The sequence below is a fragment of the Sorex araneus genome, chromosome 2 (genome assembly GCF_027595985.1).
Source record: "Sorex araneus isolate mSorAra2 chromosome 2, mSorAra2.pri, whole genome shotgun sequence".
Classification (NCBI taxonomy): Eukaryota; Metazoa; Chordata; class Mammalia; order Eulipotyphla; family Soricidae; genus Sorex; species Sorex araneus.
Window position 1 is genome coordinate 326,333,345 of NC_073303.1, and position 19,191 is coordinate 326,352,535.

The 19,191-nt window shown below is 42.7% G+C and overlaps 1 protein-coding gene across 1 annotated transcript in view; it reads left to right on the plus strand.

The window, feature by feature from the left end:
• Window positions 1–19,191, plus strand: part of LAMA1 (laminin subunit alpha 1) — a 153,654-nt gene that overhangs the window by 131,563 nt on the left and 2,900 nt on the right. The window contains exons 50-61 of the mRNA XM_055124819.1: window positions 539–683; window positions 1,895–2,036; window positions 5,266–5,380; window positions 5,507–5,665; window positions 8,750–8,901; window positions 10,167–10,352; window positions 11,848–11,983; window positions 12,886–12,998; window positions 14,956–15,145; window positions 15,678–15,836; window positions 16,335–16,488; window positions 17,805–17,938. Of these exons, the coding sequence (XP_054980794.1) occupies window positions 539–683; window positions 1,895–2,036; window positions 5,266–5,380; window positions 5,507–5,665; window positions 8,750–8,901; window positions 10,167–10,352; window positions 11,848–11,983; window positions 12,886–12,998; window positions 14,956–15,145; window positions 15,678–15,836; window positions 16,335–16,488; window positions 17,805–17,938 (1,785 nt within the window). The remainder of the gene's footprint in view (window positions 1–538; window positions 684–1,894; window positions 2,037–5,265; window positions 5,381–5,506; window positions 5,666–8,749; window positions 8,902–10,166; window positions 10,353–11,847; window positions 11,984–12,885; window positions 12,999–14,955; window positions 15,146–15,677; window positions 15,837–16,334; window positions 16,489–17,804; window positions 17,939–19,191) is intronic.

A 19,191-nucleotide genomic window follows, 5' to 3' on the forward strand; every position in this document is an offset into this window, starting at 1 on the left:
GCTTTAAGAGCATATACTAATCTTATGTGTCAATCCAAGAATATAAAATTGCCTACTGAAAATAGCTTATTAGTAGAAATTCCACTGAAGGTCCTTTGGAAAATATGGAAGAGTGCCCATTAGAAATTAGCCCTCTGGTCACTATAGACACCAATTAAACATTATTAAACATTTGTTATTTGAACTCAAGGAGTCTTGCCCTGTGTTCATTTTATCACTGTACTTGGGAACTTCAGGTTTTATGTTTGAACTGGCCTGTTTGTCAGTCTCATTGAAGTAGATACAGAGATTCCCCTTTTTCTTGTGTGTTGTAGATTTGGGCAGTAATGAGTAGCTCTCCTATGTAACCCATTTGGGTGTTACTTGGTATTCTGGGAAGCCTTCATGGACATGCCAGTCCTAGCATGGATATCTGGCTGTTCGGCCAACCCTAATTATCTTAGTTTACTTTTGAAGATTTATGCCATTTTAGGCTTAAAAGGAAAGGGACTTTGTGACAACCATTAGCCCATGGGTAACTGTTTTCTCTTCTCTGCAGAAAGACTTTCTGTCTGTTGAGATGGTCCATGGCAGAGTTAAAGTCACTGTTGACTTGGGCTCAGGGCCTCTTGCACTTATCACAGACAGACGCTACAATAATGGATCCTGGTTCAAAATAGCTTTCCAGAGAAATCGAAAGCTAGGTAAGTGCAAACAGGATGCTGGGAATTCTCATATCTTTCAGATCTTTTCAAAATCGTAATTCAAGTTTAGCACTGAAAACCATTGTTTTCTCTGAAATAAGCTCCAAGATCAATATTCCGTGGAGGCATAGGTATATTTGTCTCAGATTTCCAAGTATGCTATTTGCCATTAAGTGCTAATTAGGGGATCTGGGAGAGCCCGGCAAGCTACTGAGAGTATCTTGCCCACATGGCAGAGCCTGGCAAGCTACCTGTGGCTTATTCAATGTGCCAAAAACAGTAACAACAAGTCTCACAATGGAGACATTACTGGTGCCCGCTCAAGCAAATCGATGAACAACGGGATGACAGTGATACAGGGGAGCTGGGGAGATGGTACAGTAAGTAAGGTGCTTGCCTTGCATGATCCACTCATGTTTGATCACCAGTACCACATATGGTCCTCTGAGCACCACCAAGAGTAGTCCCTAAGTACAGAGATAAGAGTAAGCTCTGAACACAGCTGGGTATAGCCTCCCAAATTATTTATTTATAAATAAATGTTAAATAGAATTAAGAAATAAGCTATATTTTATTCTGTAAGCATACTGCAATCATTTAGAAACATGTATTCTGGAGGTACTGACTTTTATACAAAGGATTTTCATTTGCCATTTAATAGTCAAGCACATTTATTGTTCAAAAATGCAGAATATAAAAGAACAGATCTCAGGGCCGGAGAGATAGTACAGCAGGAAGGGTGCTTGCCTTGCTTGCAACCAAATGGGTCCAATCCCTGACCCATAAGCACCATCAAGAGTGATCCCTGAGTGTAAGACCAGGAGTAAGCCCCGAGCACTGGCTGGAAGTGGCCCCCAAATAAACCATCAAAAAAGAACATCACTTTGTCACTGTCATCCGGTTGCTCATTGATTTGCTTGAGCGGGCACCAGTAATGTCTCCATTGTGAGACTTGTAGTTACTGTTTTCCCATATCGAATACGCCACGGGTAGCTCGCCAGGCTCTGCCGCGAGGGCGGGATACTCTTGGTATCTTGCCAGGCTCTCCAAGAGAGGCAGAGAAATCGAACCTGGGTCAGCCGTGGACAAGGCGAACGCCCTACCCACTGCACTATCGCTCCAGCCCCCCAAAAGAACATATCTTTGTAAATGAACTTTGTGTTTTACTTCAATGTAGAAAGTGATTTTCATTTCCTTATTGATTATTTTAGGTCACCTCGCAGTTGTTGATCCATATAACACCAGTCACAAAGAGACGAAGCAAGGAGAAACTCCCGGAGCATCTTCTGATCTCAATCGTCTCAATAAGGATCCCATTTATGTGGGTGGATTACCTAGGTCAAGAATACTAAGGTATGTTTTCAATGTGTGCCAGTCTGTGGTAGTATATTTCATTATTATTTTGATTTGCATCTCCCTCATGAATAGTGATGCAGAGCAATTTTTCATGTGCCTTTTAGCTATTCGTATTTCTTCTTTGAAGAAGTTTCTGTTCATTTCTTCTCCCCATTTTTGGATGGGGTTGGATTTTTTTCTTGTAAAGTTCTACCAGTACCTCAGTTGCAAAACATAATGCCCAAAAGGAAAGAGAGAAAGAGTGATAAGAAAAGTGTCTGCCCGCGATGGAGGCTGGGCGTGGAGGTGATGGGAGGGAAACTGGAGACATTGGTGGTGGGAAATATGCACTGGTGAATGGATGGGTGTTGAATATTTTTATGACTGAAACTCTATCATGAACAACTTTGTAACTGTGTATCTCACAGTGATTCCATTTTTAAAAATGAATTTTAAGATATGATGCCACATTGCAAAATGTTCAGATCCTTAATTATCACTATCATTAATTTCTTAGGACTACTACAACCAGTTCCCAAACTGGTCAGCTTGCACAGTAGAACTATGTCCTCTCAAAGTGCTGCAACTATAGATCAGAAACTAGAGTGTCCATAGAAAGCAGGGTGTCCACAGAGTCACGTCTTGTGAGAGCTGTGAGAATGTTTCATGTCTCTCTTAGAGTCTCTTAAATTAAGGCATCCCCCAGCTTGCATGTGTCACTCTTTCCTGCCACAGAATGTCCTCCCTTTGTGAACATTCCTGGATCTAAAGTGCCCCTTTAATAAGGGCATCAGTCATATTGGATTAGGACCTAGCCATCTGACCTCATCTTACCTTGATTTTATTTGAAAAGCCTTCATATCCATATAAGGTCACATTCACAGGCACTTGAGATTCCAGCATCTTTGGAAGTTAACCCATAGCCACTATATTCCATATTTATTGAGAGGAAATCCTTCTTCAGTAAAATTTCTGATTTTCTATTGCCTTTAGAAAACATCTAGAAATTATTATTGTGCAATATTTTGAGGCTCTACTCAAAATATTTTCATTATGGTTCATTTTCCTCTGTAGACATTTTAATGTAGTAGAGTGCCTCTCAAGGCAAAATAAGGAAAGGTGCTTTATGCAGAAATATATGTATATGGATCCCCTTTTTGCATAATAGAATGAATAATGTATGTGAACATTGAAAATCCAGTATGAGGAAGTTGGATGGAAGAGAAGAGAAGAGAAAGGCAGTGAAACACATAACACTGGTTCATGTTTAGCTTTGTGGCTTTAATAATTTACGTAAACATTCTGTTGGTGTCAGTCATTGCCTCTGCCACCCTGATTACTATGGGTTGAGCATTTCCAGAGTGCATTTCCCCTCTTTCCCCTATTTTTTAACCAGAAGTTTCTGTATGTTTCAAGGAACATAGCTAATAACCACTGTCCTCCCTACCAACCCCACATAGTCTTAGGAATAAATTGCACTTAAACTTCCTGGTAATTAATTACCTGCCCCAGGATACCCAGTACCAAAGCAAAACCAGGGCTGGAAACCTGTCTCCTAATCTCCAGTTTCATTTATTATTCCTTGATGTGGTGGCTGCAGGATTTTTCTTGAGCATAATCTTTAGTTCATCTGTACATTTTCTTAAATGGCACATAATAGGGTCTAGGAGACAGAAGAGAACCTCTATTCAAGGATGACAATTAGATCTTCCTTTCATCCTAGAAGATCCCTGGATATCACCAAGATCAGTATTTTCATGTACAATGGAAGAAACTGAGAACTAGAAAGGTTGAAATTTGGTGGGAATTCTATAGTTCTTTAGTGGTGCACAGCTTGTTCTTAGCCTATGGATGCTCATATTACTGCCAAACTCTCCTGCTGATCAACTACCTGATGCCTGAAGATATAACTTGGAGACATTGATAGTATTTTGGAAATGAGAGCTTGCCATCCTACCGCCTCATCCTAGCTAGCAGTATGGCAACTCTCAATAATAAAAGTATCATATTAGGGCTCAGGGATGTGGCTTAGTGACACTTGATCCCATGAGTTCAGTCCTCAGCACTGCCCCTTATTGCTGAATGTGATCCTCAGCACTGCCATGGGGGTCCCCACATCCACAGTATGCATTGCCTGGTGCATATCCCCCACTCCGACGCAGCAACCAGGAAACGAGAGGATAGAGGGAAAATACTGGGCAAGAAAGAAAGAAAAACATGGTATGCACTTGGAGCCATATAAGAAATGGGGTTTGAAGGGCAGGGAGACTTTTCAAAAGGGTTGAGTATGAGCAGGAGACTTTGAGTTCAATTCTTAACACTCTAGGATCCCCTGAGCATGAGCAGGTGGTGATGCTGGTGACCCCCAGAATTTCTGCTTCTGAGCACCACATCCTCTGCTCCACATGAGCACTGTAGTGCTAAGATTACAGGGAGTGACCCCTGGGGATACTGAGCATTTTGTTAAGGAGGAAGAGGACCAAGTAAATGAATAGAAGAAAATTAGATTTGGGGAAATCCCAACCTTTACCACATGCAATTATTTCTTTAGGACAGAGCTCATGAAAATGCAGCAGGAGCAAGAACCACTGTCTTCTCTAGAACATGTGATCCCAGGAAATAGCATTACTGCTCCCTCCCCCCACTCCAGCCAAATGGTCTATTCTCCAAGGAGTCTAGGTTACCATCTAAATTCTCCTTATACTAATAATCTCCTAATCTGTCTATTATCTCACCTATCATTGTCCTGTATTTTAATGAGTAGACTTAACTTGTAATTACTAAGATTTCTCTTAAAACAATGAACATTTATCTTGGTGGTTATATAAGGGATTAAGGTCACTAAATTCAGCCCCTTTATTTTATTTGGCAGAGGTGGGGGTTGTAGTCACACCTGACAGTGCTCAGGGCTTACTCCTTGCCTGTGTGCAAGAACCATTCTTGGTGGTGCTCAGGGAACCTTATGTCATGCTAGGGATTAAACAGGGTTTAGTTACATGCAAGGCAAGTGTCTTGACCCTTGTATTATCTCTTCAGTCCCTTTCTTTGTCGTCCAAAGAGTATGCCTTTGACTGAAAGTTCTCATCATCACTGTCCTTTAGAGAGGGAGACCTGTCTAGTATTTCTATAGAATAACACTTGGAAATGGGTGTTCTTTATTTCCAGGTCCATTCTTAGTCCCTTTTTTTTTTCCAAAAAAAAAGTAAAGAAAACACATTTTGTTTTGTCCTCATGGTCTTCCCTCCAGAAGTGGTATTATCAGCAAGAACTATGTGGGCTGTATCAGAAACCTGGAAATATCCAGATCAACCTTTGATTTACTCAGAAATTCCTATGGAGTGAGAAAAGGCTGTGTACTGGAGGTGAGATGCTTTCTGTCAGTCCTGGGATAAGTTTGTGCTCATGCCCACTGGTATACCAATGTAAGGCGATGCTATCTAAACCCACCCTGAAGACTTAATATTGCTTTTTCTTCTCTCTATAACTAGCCTATCCGAAGTGTTAGCTTCTTGAAAGGTGGCTATGTTGAACTGCCACCCAAGTCTTTGACACCAGAATCAGAACTGTTGGCAACATTTGTCACTCAGAACAGTAGCGGCATCATTCTGGCTGCCTTGGACAAACCTGAGAAGAAGCAAGATCATGTGGTGAGTAGGTCAGACACTTTCATATTTTCAGAAAGAATATAACTTCCAATAAAAACAGCTAAACCATGAGTGGTTATTGTAGTTATATGCATGTCCTGTTATTTATAGGTATGCATTTTTAATAAGTTAAAATTAGTGTTGCTGAATATTTTCCTTTGTAAATCAGAAATTGTCTGTTGACTATCCCATTTTTCTTTTGTAGCTATGGAGGAGAAAGATACCGGCTAACTACTTCTTGTTGCTTTCAAGCTCTTTGAATTTTCTTCCACATACCGTGGCTTTTGTTTTTGTAATAAAAGGAAAGACAGCAAACCATTAAATTCTGTTGAGTTGCTTAGTATACTGCTCCATAAAGCAAGATTTTCTTTATGCATTATAGGGACTAAATGGAGCAGAAAGAGAAATGTGGCTTGTGCCAAGGCAGTGGACCCATAGAAGAGAGAAAAGTTAATGGTTTTCCATCTTTATATTCCTTTTCAGTAGCATAGGTGATTGTTTTTCCTCTCCTCTGTGCAAATTTGTTTGTATCGTGGACCTTGAAGAGTTTTTATAGGACTGCTAATAAGGTGGAAGTTATGCAACTATAATTTGTGCAGGATATTTTAAAAGCATTCAGAATGCTTTGCAGTCATTGCTGTAGAGTTCATACTGCTGATTGTTCATACTGCTTACTCTGCGATTGCTGCTTCATGTGTTTTGTGAGAGAAGTGGATTCAGAGAGCTTTGGTTAACCTTCCCCAGGTCGCTTAGCTATTATAAGTCAAAGCAATTCAGAGATCCCTGATACAGTCACTTGATAAGGGTTTGACAATGACAGATAGGTTTGTGGACTTCATCAATTATTTCTTACATTGGAGTAAAATTTTCAAAATGTAAAAATTAATCTATTTAAAGTGAAAAATGCAGAACAATTTAGTGTTTTTACAATATTGAGAGGGCACATCCTCTCTCTACTTCAAAACATTTATGTCAGTGAAAATAAAAAGCCTGTGCCACTAAGCATCTTCATCTCCCCTCCTCCCTGGAAACCACCGATTTCCTTTCTGTACCTATAAATGCCTTTATCTGTATATTTTATATAAGTGGATTCTTGCAACATGTGATTGTTTGTATCTTTCACTTAGCATGTTTTCTGGGTTTATTGACACTGCGGCATGTGACAATACTGCCATTTTTTGAGTGAACAATATGTCATAAATAGTGCACAATATCATTGATTTATCTCTTAATTCATTGGTGGGTATTTGGGTTGTTTCTGCCTTTTGGCTATTATAAATACTGCTGTTATAAACATTTATTTATCATTTAGTAATGCCGTAGGGAAATTTTTGAGGCAACACCAAACTCTTTTCCTCCAATAATCTTATTAGGACTACTGAAAATTCAAAATGTTCTACTGAAGTTAACAAATAAAGGAATGCTGTGCCCCAATGCTTAGAGTGAACTGAATAGGCGGGGTAAGGGGGCGGAGGAGACAGAGTCCAACAGAGTCCATGGGATAGTGGTGAAGAACATGGGGGGAGGGATGGATGTGGTAATAATCACCTGCATCCTATTGTAAGTTATGATATCTCAATCATGAATCACAAAATCCCCATTAATCGTCGATTTCTCGAGCGGGCTCAGTAACCTCTCCAGTCGTCCTTTCCCTGAGATCTTAGAAGTCTCTCTTGACTCGGCCCTCCCAAGGATGTCGCACTGGAGACTCTTTAAGGGTCAGGGGAATGAGATCCAGCTTGTTACTGGATTTAGCATATGAATACACCATGGGGAGCTTGCAAGGCTATCCCATGTGGGCAGGAAACTCTCAGAAGCTTGCCAGTTTCTCCCACAGGGAGAAGTAGGCTACAAGATATCACTTCTGGGAGCTTGCTTTAAAGTCTCTGGATGTTGGCTGTTGATGGGATTACACACACCTGGGTTCCTCTGCCGGTACCTTCATGCATGAGGCCTGTCCGAACGTGCGGAGAGGGGCTTCGAGCATGGCTGTAGCTAGGTTCTGGTGGTCTTTAGCCGCCAGGAGCTCTGCTCGGGGTGGGGAGGGAAGCTGGAGCTCATCCCCTTCGAGGGGTCCCGGGGAAGACAGCTAAGCGTGCGGGCAAGAGACCCTTTTGATATCTCGATACAATAAATTTTTTTAATCGAAAAAAAAAAAGAATGCTGTGAACCCATCACATTCTAGTTCTGCTCATGCGCCTCTTTTGGGTGTGGTAAAATACCACCAAGAGCTTTTAGCACTTTCAAAGTCTTCATTCTTTGAAAGGGTTGGACCACATCAGTAGTGCTTGGGTTACCCCTGAGTTTGTGTGTGCTCAAGTCTGACCACTGGTGGTTCTTAGGCGACTGTAAGTGCAGTGCCAGGAATCAAACTGGATTAGCAGCCTGCAAGCACCCAGCCTCATACTATCTCTCTGAGCCCAAACTACTGTCTTTAATTCCACTTTTGGAAATGTTAAGAAACAACTGCATAGGCTAAAAAATGTTAAACATTTATTACATATGGGAATAGAATATTACAAATGGCCTAACTTTTGAACAATAAGCAAATAGATCTATGACCTGCAATATATCTATGTTGGGATATTTTCAGCAATAAAAAGCATAATGCTTATGTAGAAATGGAAACCTTTGATATAGTTAGTAATAATAATAATGTAAAATCTAAATTATATGAACAGATATTGGAAAGCAGCGTACTAAATTTAAAATCATTGGGTTATGTCAGAGACTTGCAAGCTTACTTAGTCTACCATATACTTTTCAAGGAAAACAAAAAGACAAAACAAAGAAACTAATGACAGCAAAAAATATCTAGCACCTCCTGGAAATCTATCTTCTTTAATCACAAACCAAGAAGTGCCCCCAGATACACCAGGGCTATCTTGGACTCCCACCATGGTTTCAGAGCTCCAGGGGCTAATATCACCCACTTTGGGAAGCACTTTGTTAGCTGGTAATATTGCTAAGAAATTGCTTACACGGTGTAATATTTCCACATTAATTTTATAATGTGATATTTTTGCAATCATATAGTAATGTTCATGCCATAGAATGATCGTTCTGTGATGCTCTGCCCACTCCCAGCCTTTCTTTGCCATTGTGCTGACTGAAGGCCACGTGGAAGTGCACGTTGATTCTGGGGATGGAGCAAGCCTGAGAAAAGCTCTCCTGCACTCTCCCACGGGCACGTACAGCGATGGACAAGAACATTCCGTCTCCTTGATAAGAAATGGAAGGTATTTGAGTCACAAGGGCATGGTGGTTTCACAAAGTCTTTTACACTGGGAACCTTTTCACAGTGTTGATAACTTTTAGTTTTGTCTTTTGCTTTTGGTAGTGCTCAACGATTACCTCCAGGTCAGTGCTCTGGGGTCCTTCCTGGTGGTGCTTGGAGGACCATGTGGATCTGGGGGTTAAACCCAGGCCTTCTACGTGCAAAGCATGTGCTCCAGGCTGTTGAACGATCTCTCAAGCTTTTGCCATAGTACTCTTTGCAGTAACTTCATTGGGAAGATTTGCCAATGTGTTTTCATAGTTTAAAAATGTTGACCTTTTCTATACTGCAGCTGCAGGTGCTTAATAATATGTGATACTTAGGAGAACCTTTCCTGTGGTCTGGCAGAAATTGCTTTAACATTGGCTCAGTTCTGTGTCAAATAATAATATCGTATTAGTATATAGTATTACATCAATACTGAACAGTAAATAGTAATATATAAACAGGGTTATATCAACATCCCTGTTTGTTTTCCTCCAAATATTGGACCAGGTGCTTTAAATAATATGGCATGTTTTGTTAGAAATATGGAAGTAGAAGAAAAATACTTTACAGGGACTGAAGAGAAGTTATAGTGCCTAAGGCAGTTTCCTTGTATGCAGTGAACTCATATTCAGTTTTATTCATAGCACTGCAATATGGAGAAAGGGGAGGGATGGGAGGTTTGAGAGGAGGAAGATAGAGGAGAGAAGAAAGGAAGGAAAAAGAAAGAGAGAGAGAAAGGAAGAAAGGAATTTTTTCCAAAAAAACAGTTAACTCAATCATATTTAATAACATTTTATTTACTTTTTAAAGTGTTTATCATCTTTTAATTTTTAATTTTCATACTTTTATTCTCATGGAATATTATAAAATGTCAGTACTTTTTGCAGTAACTTCATTGGGAAGATAAGCCAATGTGTATCACTGGATGACAGTGATACCGTGACACAGTGATACTTTTATTTTCATGAAATATTATAAAATATTTCTACAGGGAAATTTAATTTTATTTATTGGTTTTGGGACCTTACCTGGCTGTGTTCAGGGCTTACTCCTAGGAGGCCCCAAGAGGAGCAGGGGGTCAAACCCAGCTCAACCATGTGCAAGGCAAGCTCCCTGCCCTTTGCACTGTCTCTCTGACCTAGGAGACTTCATCATGAAGAAATTGTGGAAGTATGTATTATAACAGCTGTTGTTTCATTATACTTAAAGCTTTTCTCTAATTCTCCTTTGGCATTTTAGGACTATCACTGTCCAGTTGGATGAAACACATCCTGTTGAGATGAAGCTGAGTTCGTTAGTAGAGAGAAAAAGCATAAATGTGTCCAGCCTATATGTAGGGGGCATTCCTGAGGGTGAGGGGACAGCCCAGCTCAAGATGAGACAATCATTCCACGGTTGTATCAAAAACCTGATCTTCAACATGGAGTAAGTGCCATTGCTCTTCACATGGTTTTGTATCTCCTGATTGCTAGTACTGAGTGCCAACACTGACCTACAATCTAATTTTGCTCTGTGAAATGGCCTAAAGTTCTGCAAGTTCTTGAATCAGTGAACCCCAGTATTCTATCATGAAAATTTCCCAAATGGGCCTTACTGATTTAGATGATTAATAGATCTACTCATTGTATATATTTTTTAAAAAATATTGAATATTATGTCCACAGTATGTTGTTTCATTATACTTAAATGAAGTAATAAAGAGGTCAAAAAATACATTTTTTTTTACATATAGTTAAAAAGAATGTAGCTATTTTGTGATGCCTGTCCCTTCCTATCTTGAAGTGATTCTTTTAGGAAGCTTTACAACCAGGCTATTTGCAACTTGAGATAGTTAATGGCATCTCCTAAAATAATTACTTACAAGCAGTCACCTCCACGTCCTGTGTAGAGATTCTGTGTGAAAGAAGTAGTGTGTGCACACGGATTCCATTTCTCCTCACACTCCGTTAGTTTGCTGCTGGGACAGAGCCTTGCTCTGATCTGGAAGATGAGAATCTGTATAAAAGAAGCTAATATTACACAAATGTCAATAGACCGCAGCTACTGACTGAGCTACTGACTGGTCAGGTGACCTTGAACAAGGACTTGGCTCTCTCACAGTTACAGTATCCTCCACTTCCTTGACATTTGAGCAGTAAACATTTATTTCATTAAGTTCCAACACAATTATAGTGTCAGAGCCTTGATTTACCTCATTTTACAGATACTTTCATCCAAATATTTGTTTCTTCATTAATTGATTTATTAGTCTTCTGCAAACACTAATCTGAGGATTTACTAGAGTCAAAACATTTCTGGACTTTTCACAGCCATGTGCTCAAAGTGCCAGCAAGAACAAGTCACAAGGCCTACAGAATGAAGGGCCTTAGGAAGGTTGCACTCACAATTTCCTAAGACTGCCCAGTGCAGTCTGCAGATGTCAGGTGATAGTATTTGAGCAAACTCTTAAGGAAAGCTTGGGAATGGCCAGCTGGACAACACAGAGGTAACAGAGAAGGACTGTGATTCAAAGCTAAAGAATCAAATGGGATATATGGATTTCTAGTCACTGTAAAAAAATGGTCAGTTTGACTCTTTGAAGAATAATGTGGAGTATGATTTTTACCGGCTTTTTTTAAATTTTAATTTTTTATTAATGAGTCACCGTGAGGGTGCAGTTACAGAGTTTCGTGCCTGTGTTACAGTCATACAATACTCGAGTACCCATCCCTCCACCAGTGCCTATTCTCCTCCATCGATGGCCCCAGGGTCTCTCCCTCCATACCCCCACCCTGTGCTGTCCGGGGGACCCCCCCTCCCCGAGACAGGGAATTCCTTAATGTTCTCTCTCTCCTTTTGAAGGTGCCAGAATCCAATAGCCTGGGCTCATATTTGGCTTGCGATAGATAATTAATATTGAAAATGCACTGTTTGTATCTAGGCTGTTGGATTTCACCAGTTCAGTTGCCTATGGACAAGTGGAGTTGGACACCTGCTTGCTTTCAGCAAGGTCCGAAATGACACTTCCTGGAGTGGACAGCCAGCTCCCACCAGAGCCCCGGCCTCTGCCAAGCCCGGTAACAGGGGCTTTCTCTCTTGGGACCAGTCAAGTCTAGGCAGAAAAAGGAGAACAGCCTCGAGGAACTAGAAAAATCGTGACAGAGCCAGCAGGAAAGTTGACAGAGCAGACTGGAGCCAGTACGCAGAGGGCGGCTGGGGAAGTGCCACTGAACCAGGAGTCTGAGTGGAGAGCAGCTCCTGTGGGAGCCGAGGCCATAGGGGAGACAGCCGTGTGGGGGGACATAGGGGAGACAGCCGTGTGGGGGGACATAGGGGAGACAGCCGTGTGGGGGGGACATAGGGGAGACAGCAGTGTGGGGGGACATAGGGGAGACAGCCATGTGGGGGGACATAGGGGAGGAAGCCGTGTGGGGGAACATAGGGGAGACAGCCATGTGGGGGGACATAGGGGAGGCAGCCGTGTGGGGGGACATAGGGGAGGCAGCCGTGTGGGGGAACATAGGGGAGACAGCCGTGTGGGGGGACATGGGAATTTAAGGGAACCTGAATGGCTCTGATGTGAAAGACAAAAGCTCTCAATGCCTTTTTTGGAGGTTAAAACGCTGATGAAGGGGCTGGAGCGATAGCACAGCAGGTAGGGCATTTGCCTTGCACTCGGCCGACCCAGGTTTGATTCCCAGCATCCCATACGGTCCCTCGAGCACCGCCAGGAGTAATTCCTGAGTGCAAAGTCAGGAGTAACCCCTGTGTATCACCAGGTGTGACCCAAAGAGAAAAAAAAATGCTGATGAATAAATTCTTTGAAACAATGAAGAGTAAATCAGGGCAAAGATGTAGTTGTGGTTGTTGATGTTCTGGTAAGATTAATTCCATCATGTTTTCTTCATGGAAAAACCTGCCTGTGTTTGGGGGGTCCTGGCATCCTCTCTGACCGTGGGTCCCTGTGTGTCTCTGACAGGAGCAGTGTGCTGTGGAAACTGTCCCACACTACATCCTTGGTGCTTACCAGTTTGGCCTTGCGCAAGATAGCCATTTTGTGTTGCCCTTTAATCAGTCATCTGTCCGGAAGAGGTCTGTATTGTTGTAAAGTCTCCAGGAGGGTCTCATAGCAAGATTCTCATTGAATCTTCAATGACAAGGTCTTTCCAGAAACTTCTTGTTTCTGGAAACAACTTGCAGCCAAATGGTAACCATGGGAAGGTGACAAGAAAGGAACGAGAATTCTTTGTGTAAACTGAATGTTTTAAAGCATAGAAAAGTGGCATTCCTGTCATTTGTCCCTACCCCTTCTGGAAGCATGTTGCTACTTCTCTGTGTGATGTAAGAAAGGTTTCTAACCCTGCACCCCCTAGTCTCAGTCATCTGATCTTCCCATGCCATCCTCCTGTCAGCCTTTACTAAACCGATGCCTATTCAGATTGTTTCACTGCACCCACCCCAAATTCCTGGGGCCACATCAGGCATTCACCGCGCCCCATGATCTTTTGGTGAGGCCTTTGCTCACATTCCCTGATGTTAGGACCTGGGGCTGGCTGAGGCTTCTCCAAATGCCACTTCTCTCTCTTTCTTTGATCACTCTTCCCTCGAGGACATTGGCACATTCATTTCTCTCGCTTTTCAGACTATTTCCATCTGTCTGAACACAGAAACATCACTGCATTGCTGTCTATGAGGGAGAAGACAGCAAACAGAAGTGCCAGACACCCTTTCTGTCTTCCTCACAGGGACTCTGAGATTGCTCTGAGGGTTCCTGGAGGGAGGCCTTGCCTTCATTTGGAGGTGGAGGCCCAGGGAAGTGATTTCACCTGAGTCACCTGGGAATTGGGATCCAGAGTCCTAGGCACTCTGGTCCTGGAGTCTTTACTCCCTCTCATGGCTTTTAACTTACAAAGCTCTCCAGGGCCCCCAAATGCACACACTACCCTGCTGAGCTCACAGCAAGCCTTGGTTTTCACAGTCATCTGCCTCTTGTCTCCCGCCACCTCTACACTCGGTCTGTACCCCTCACTCCACAGCTGCTCTGACCAGAGTGATTAAAACAAGCTGGGCAGGAGATGGATGGCAGAGGGGCCCTCCTCCTGCGACCCTCACTTCTGGGCTCTCAGCAGCATTCTGCATACTTGCTTACTTGGCTTCTTTGTCCATTGAAGCCTCTTGATGCTGATTTCTTGCTCCTGTTCTACCCACTTTTGCTCAGTTTCCTTCGCTGACTCTTCTTTCATCAAAGGCTAAGGACAAAATCATGCAACTTGCAGCAAATTGGTTGGGCCTAAAGTATATGCTGAGTGAAGCCAGTCAGTAGAAAAGGGATAGATACAGAATGACTTCTCCCTCACATGTGGGATTTAAACATCACTGCAAGTTAGAGCCACACCCCTCACCCCACCCTGCTTCAGTGACATGGAGCTCCCTTTCATGGAAGGAGACTTGGAACAATGTGCTAGGTAGCACATCTGCGCTTCCAGTTCCCTTGTAGCTCCAGGTGGGGATTCTTGATTGTCTATCACAACCATGTCCCACGTTCCACAGGGACAGGGCCGAAAGCAAGACAGACCCCACCTGCTCTACTTTGGGGAGCTCACTCCTATCTCAGTCACATCAGCTACCTCCCAGCTGACATCTATCATTTTGAGTTGCCTTTCCTGAGCATTATGGAGCTCCAGTAGCTTCAGTGAGTCTCCATGAGACCTAATTTCAAGTGTTTGGATTTTGGTTTGATAGAATAAGGGCTCTTCCTTCTGCACACTGCTGTCTTCAGCTCCTGATGGATATTGAGATCCAGGAATCACCAGTTGAATGAATGGCTGAAAAAGTGAATGAAGGAATAAATATCCTTAAGATGTTAAACATCTGTATCAAAGCCATTGGGGGGGGGGTCCCAGATAGATTTGCCCAAGTTAGGTTTGCCCCAGAGAGACTGGACCTAGATAGATTGGCCCAAGATAGATGGGCTCAATCTCCATGAGGTTATTTAAAAAGTGAAAGTGAAGTCTTACTCCTGACAAGAGTGACTCTTGCTTCCCTACAGGCTGTCGGTTCAGCTCCGTATCCGAACTTTTGCCTCCAGTGGTCTGATTTACTATATGGCCCATCAGAACCAGGTTGACTACGCTACACTGCAGCTGCACGGAGGCCGCCTCCACTTCATGTTTGATCTGGGAAAGAGCAGAACAAAGGTCACCCACCCCACACTGCTCAGTGATGGCAAGTGGCACACGGTAGGTGCTCAGGAAATTACTCTGTCTTGTTCCAAGTTGCTGGTTTCACATCTCTCCTTGTTCACCCCATCTCAGTGTGGTTAAAGTAATCTCCTTCACCTCTGTGTCTGACATCTGTCCCAATGAATGAGAACTCTAGGAAGAGACATTTTCTGCTTCTTATCTATCCCCAGGGCCTCACACAGTACCTGCTCACAAATGTTGGTGGGGTGAATAAAAGCTAGCAGGAATATCCTGGTCCAATGACAAGTAAACCAAGCCCACAATAGCATAAATGGGTGCAGTATCATTCAAGGGTTTTGCCTCTTAAGACAATGGTTTTTGATTTCTCTGGTCTGGGGCTCTGAGGCACGTCCTGTCTGCAGGCATGTTCTTCTTTTTCTAGTTTTTTTTTCTACACCAACTATGTTTAAAAAAACATCCTTTAGCATTTCACTCAGGTTGTTACAGCTCTCATGAACAGATGTTGCAAATGAACATCTGTTAAAGTTTTATCTGTTTTCTTAAAAATCATGTTCCTGTTTTGTTCTAGGTCAAAACAGAATACTTTAAGAGAAAGGGCTTCATGACGGTCGACGACCAGGAATCTGCCATAGTGACCATAGTCGGAGATGGTACCACATTGGACGTGGAGGGAAAGTTGTACCTTGGAGGGCTCCCTTCTGAGTACAAAGCCAGGAATATTGGAAATGTAAGCAGCATTTTATGCAGAGGTCTGCTTTACTGTTAGGTGACTGCGTTTATTTTGTAGAGGAAGTGTTTTTTGTTTTACTTACCTCAGACTGGACTGAAAGATGTGAACCTTTCAAATTCCCCCTAGATAGTTTGGGGGCTTTCCTGTGAAGGCCCACTGATCTCTCCTTGTTAATACACACTTCCCTGAACAAAGCCACTTTGCCCAGCACAATTCAGAAAAGGCCAAATAATTTATGTTCACCGGTTACTCAGCTCTACCTTCTTGGCAATATTGTGATTTCTATGACATTTCATCAATAGAACACTTTCTGCATTATTAGCAGGGATACTGGTGGGAGCTCTCTGAGAATCATACAATGTATTATGGTCGTTAGATTTTTCAGATTGAAGCATCACATTATAATGTGTTTTGTTGGAAAACAGGGGAAACGTTCTATTCTCTTGTCCCTCTGATTATGCTCAACACCATCTTCTCTCCAATCATTTTATTTAGATCACCCACAGTATTCCTGCTTGTATTGGAGAGGTGACACTGAACGGCAGGCAGCTTGACAGGAACACGCCACAGTCCATGTTTGCAGTGAGCAGGTGCTATGCAGCAGCCCAGGAAGGGACCTTCTTTGACGGAAGTGGATACGCTGCTCTTGGTCTGTATCTTTAGCAATCTCAGAAGAGAGCTTTGGGATTCACCTGCACCCTAACTCACCTGTACCCACCCCCAAATCATATGACAGAGCAGGCTCACTGAGGCAGGCTGTAGGAAGACCAGGTTTGGTGAAGTTTCTGGTTTGTTCTGATTTCTCAGTATTTGTTCTATGTTAAAGCTTTCTTATGACCTGTGTTCAGCACCTGGCTGGATGCAGGCCAGAAAGTGGTACAACTTCTGATCCAAGGGCAGCTGGCTTCTTCTGCAGCTTCTCCAGATTTGTCAGACCTGCTCTGATCATCCAAGTTAATAATGATCTTTGAATTTCAAATCGGTGGCATAAAGTAACCTAGTCTAACATGTCAGTCAAATTTAATGAAGAGATTAACTCCATTTAGGTTGTGAAAATATTAATCAATTATAGGTAGAGGAATATAAATCTCTAAAAATGCTTTCAAATACAAATTCCTCAAAGCTCAACACTAGCCTTTGTAAGATATGTGGCATTCCTTCCCATCTTAGAGTGGCCCCTTTGTGGGAACCCCCCCCCCACCCGCCGCCAGTCCCGTTCTGCTCACCATCCCGGGGAAGTCTGCTTTTCTGCTTCCTTTGACTTCCGAGAGGAGAGGGGAGGCTGGCTTCTCTCTGGAACTGTATATATCTGAGTTCTGGTAGCAACACTGACTCCTATTTTCCCTTCAACCGTGGGATGGTGACACCTGCTCTTGCTAATATCCCTAATTGGTGTCTCAGCTATTCTATCACTGAAAAAAATAATCATTCAATTAAATCCCTACTTATAAAAAAAGAGACAAGTGTGGACTCTTGGCTATTAAATCTAGGTCATTATCTAGTGACCTACACAGCCTGCAGTAAAGAGTGGATAATGAAGGGATTTTATTAGGTTTCACCACTTTGAGTTTTCCCTGCATGAATTTAGATGAGACGATGCTCCCAACCTTGTTTGGTGTAGCTTAGCCAGCTATAGCCTGTATCCCTTCCTCCTATAGCTGCATAAGGTAGGGCTCCAGGGCTCACTCACAGATTGGGATGTTGCTGGATCCACATAATGATCTCAAACAGTGGAGTTCATGCCCAGTTCAATCAGCCTAATCAGTGGCTGAATAAATAACAGTACTCCTACATTAAATTAAAAAAAAAAAACAAACCGAATGAGCTAGAGCAGGTCTCCTCACCCAGTCAGGAGTGGGGAAGCACAGTCCTCAGCCCAAATCATGACCTCTGTGACCTGAACTTTCTGGAGGGGCGGGGGCAGCAGGGCTCACCCCTTACTCAAGGCGTCCTTGTGTCTCTCAGTGAAAGAGGGTTACAAAGTGCGCTCAGATATCAACATTACTCTGGAGTTCCGCACCGCCTCTAACAACGGAGTCCTCCTGGGCATCAGCAGTGCCAAAGTGGACGCCATTGGACTAGAAATCGTAAACGGCAAGGTAGGTGCTTAATTGCAATGGGGTCCCCCTCTTTCACTCCAGCGTCAGCGACAGAGCACTTGAGAAACAGTAGGAACAGCAAGATTGACATTTTTCATTATTCATTTTAATTAGAGAAAAATTAATGAATACATATCGTGGGGGTGGGAACCACATACAGTAGTGCTCAGTGGCTACTCCCAGCTCTGTGCTTGGAGGTCTGTCCAGTCAGAGCTCAGGGGACTATGCAGTATCCAGGACTGAATCCAGGCCTTCTGCAAGCAAAGCCTGTGCTCCACTCATTGAGCGATCTCTCCAGCCCTGAACTAATACTTTGGAAAAATTAGGTAGTTCTGGGACCTGGGAGCTAGTTCAGTGGCTAATGGGTAAGCATTGCCTGCAGTATGGCCCAGGGTTGGTCACCAGCTGAGACTGCTGAGTAGGGGTAAGAGCCAGTCTGAGCACTTAGCCAGGAATAGACCCTTAGTACCACCGGGTGTGGCCCTAAAACAAAACAACCCAGATAATTCTAAAATGATTTTTTAATCACTTCTTTTGCAATTTTGAGGTGATACTTATAGCAGAATGTATAATTACATAGACTTTTGTTTCCTGAACCATTGAATAGTTGCTGATATGATGCCCCTTCTCATAATACTTGTTAACTTGTTATATGAAAATAATCATAGACTCATGGGAACTTGCCGTGAAATGTGCTGGGGGTGGGAGGCCCCTATCACTTGCCTCCCGAGGAGTTAGCATCTCACATGACTATAGGACAGCACCAAATCCATGAAACTGACAGGCATAACCTGTGCTTTATTTAATTGTACTAGTTTTGCATGTACATGTGTGTATGTGTTTACTTGTATACAGTTTTGTCAAGTGTAGTTTTGTGTATTCACCAACACAATTGAGGTCACTTATTATACCATCTCTCCCGGGCTCTCCAGTTTCCCATTCATCTCTGCACCGTCTCCTTCGCCCACATCTCTACTTCCTGGCAACCACTAATCTCTTCTTCGGGTCTCTAATTGTTATTTCATGAGTGTTATATAAATGAAATGATGCAGTATGAATCCTCTTGAGAGTGGCTTTTTATACTTAGCCTCATTTCCTGGTGGCTCAACTGGGTTGTTCTGAGTAGCAACAGTTCATTTCTTTTTATTGCAGAAGAGTCCATGGGAGTGATGTAGCACAGCCCAATCTTTTTGACAGAAGAATTAATTTTTTCCAGAACTGTTCTGCTCCTGCTTTTCAGCCTCCAGTTCTTC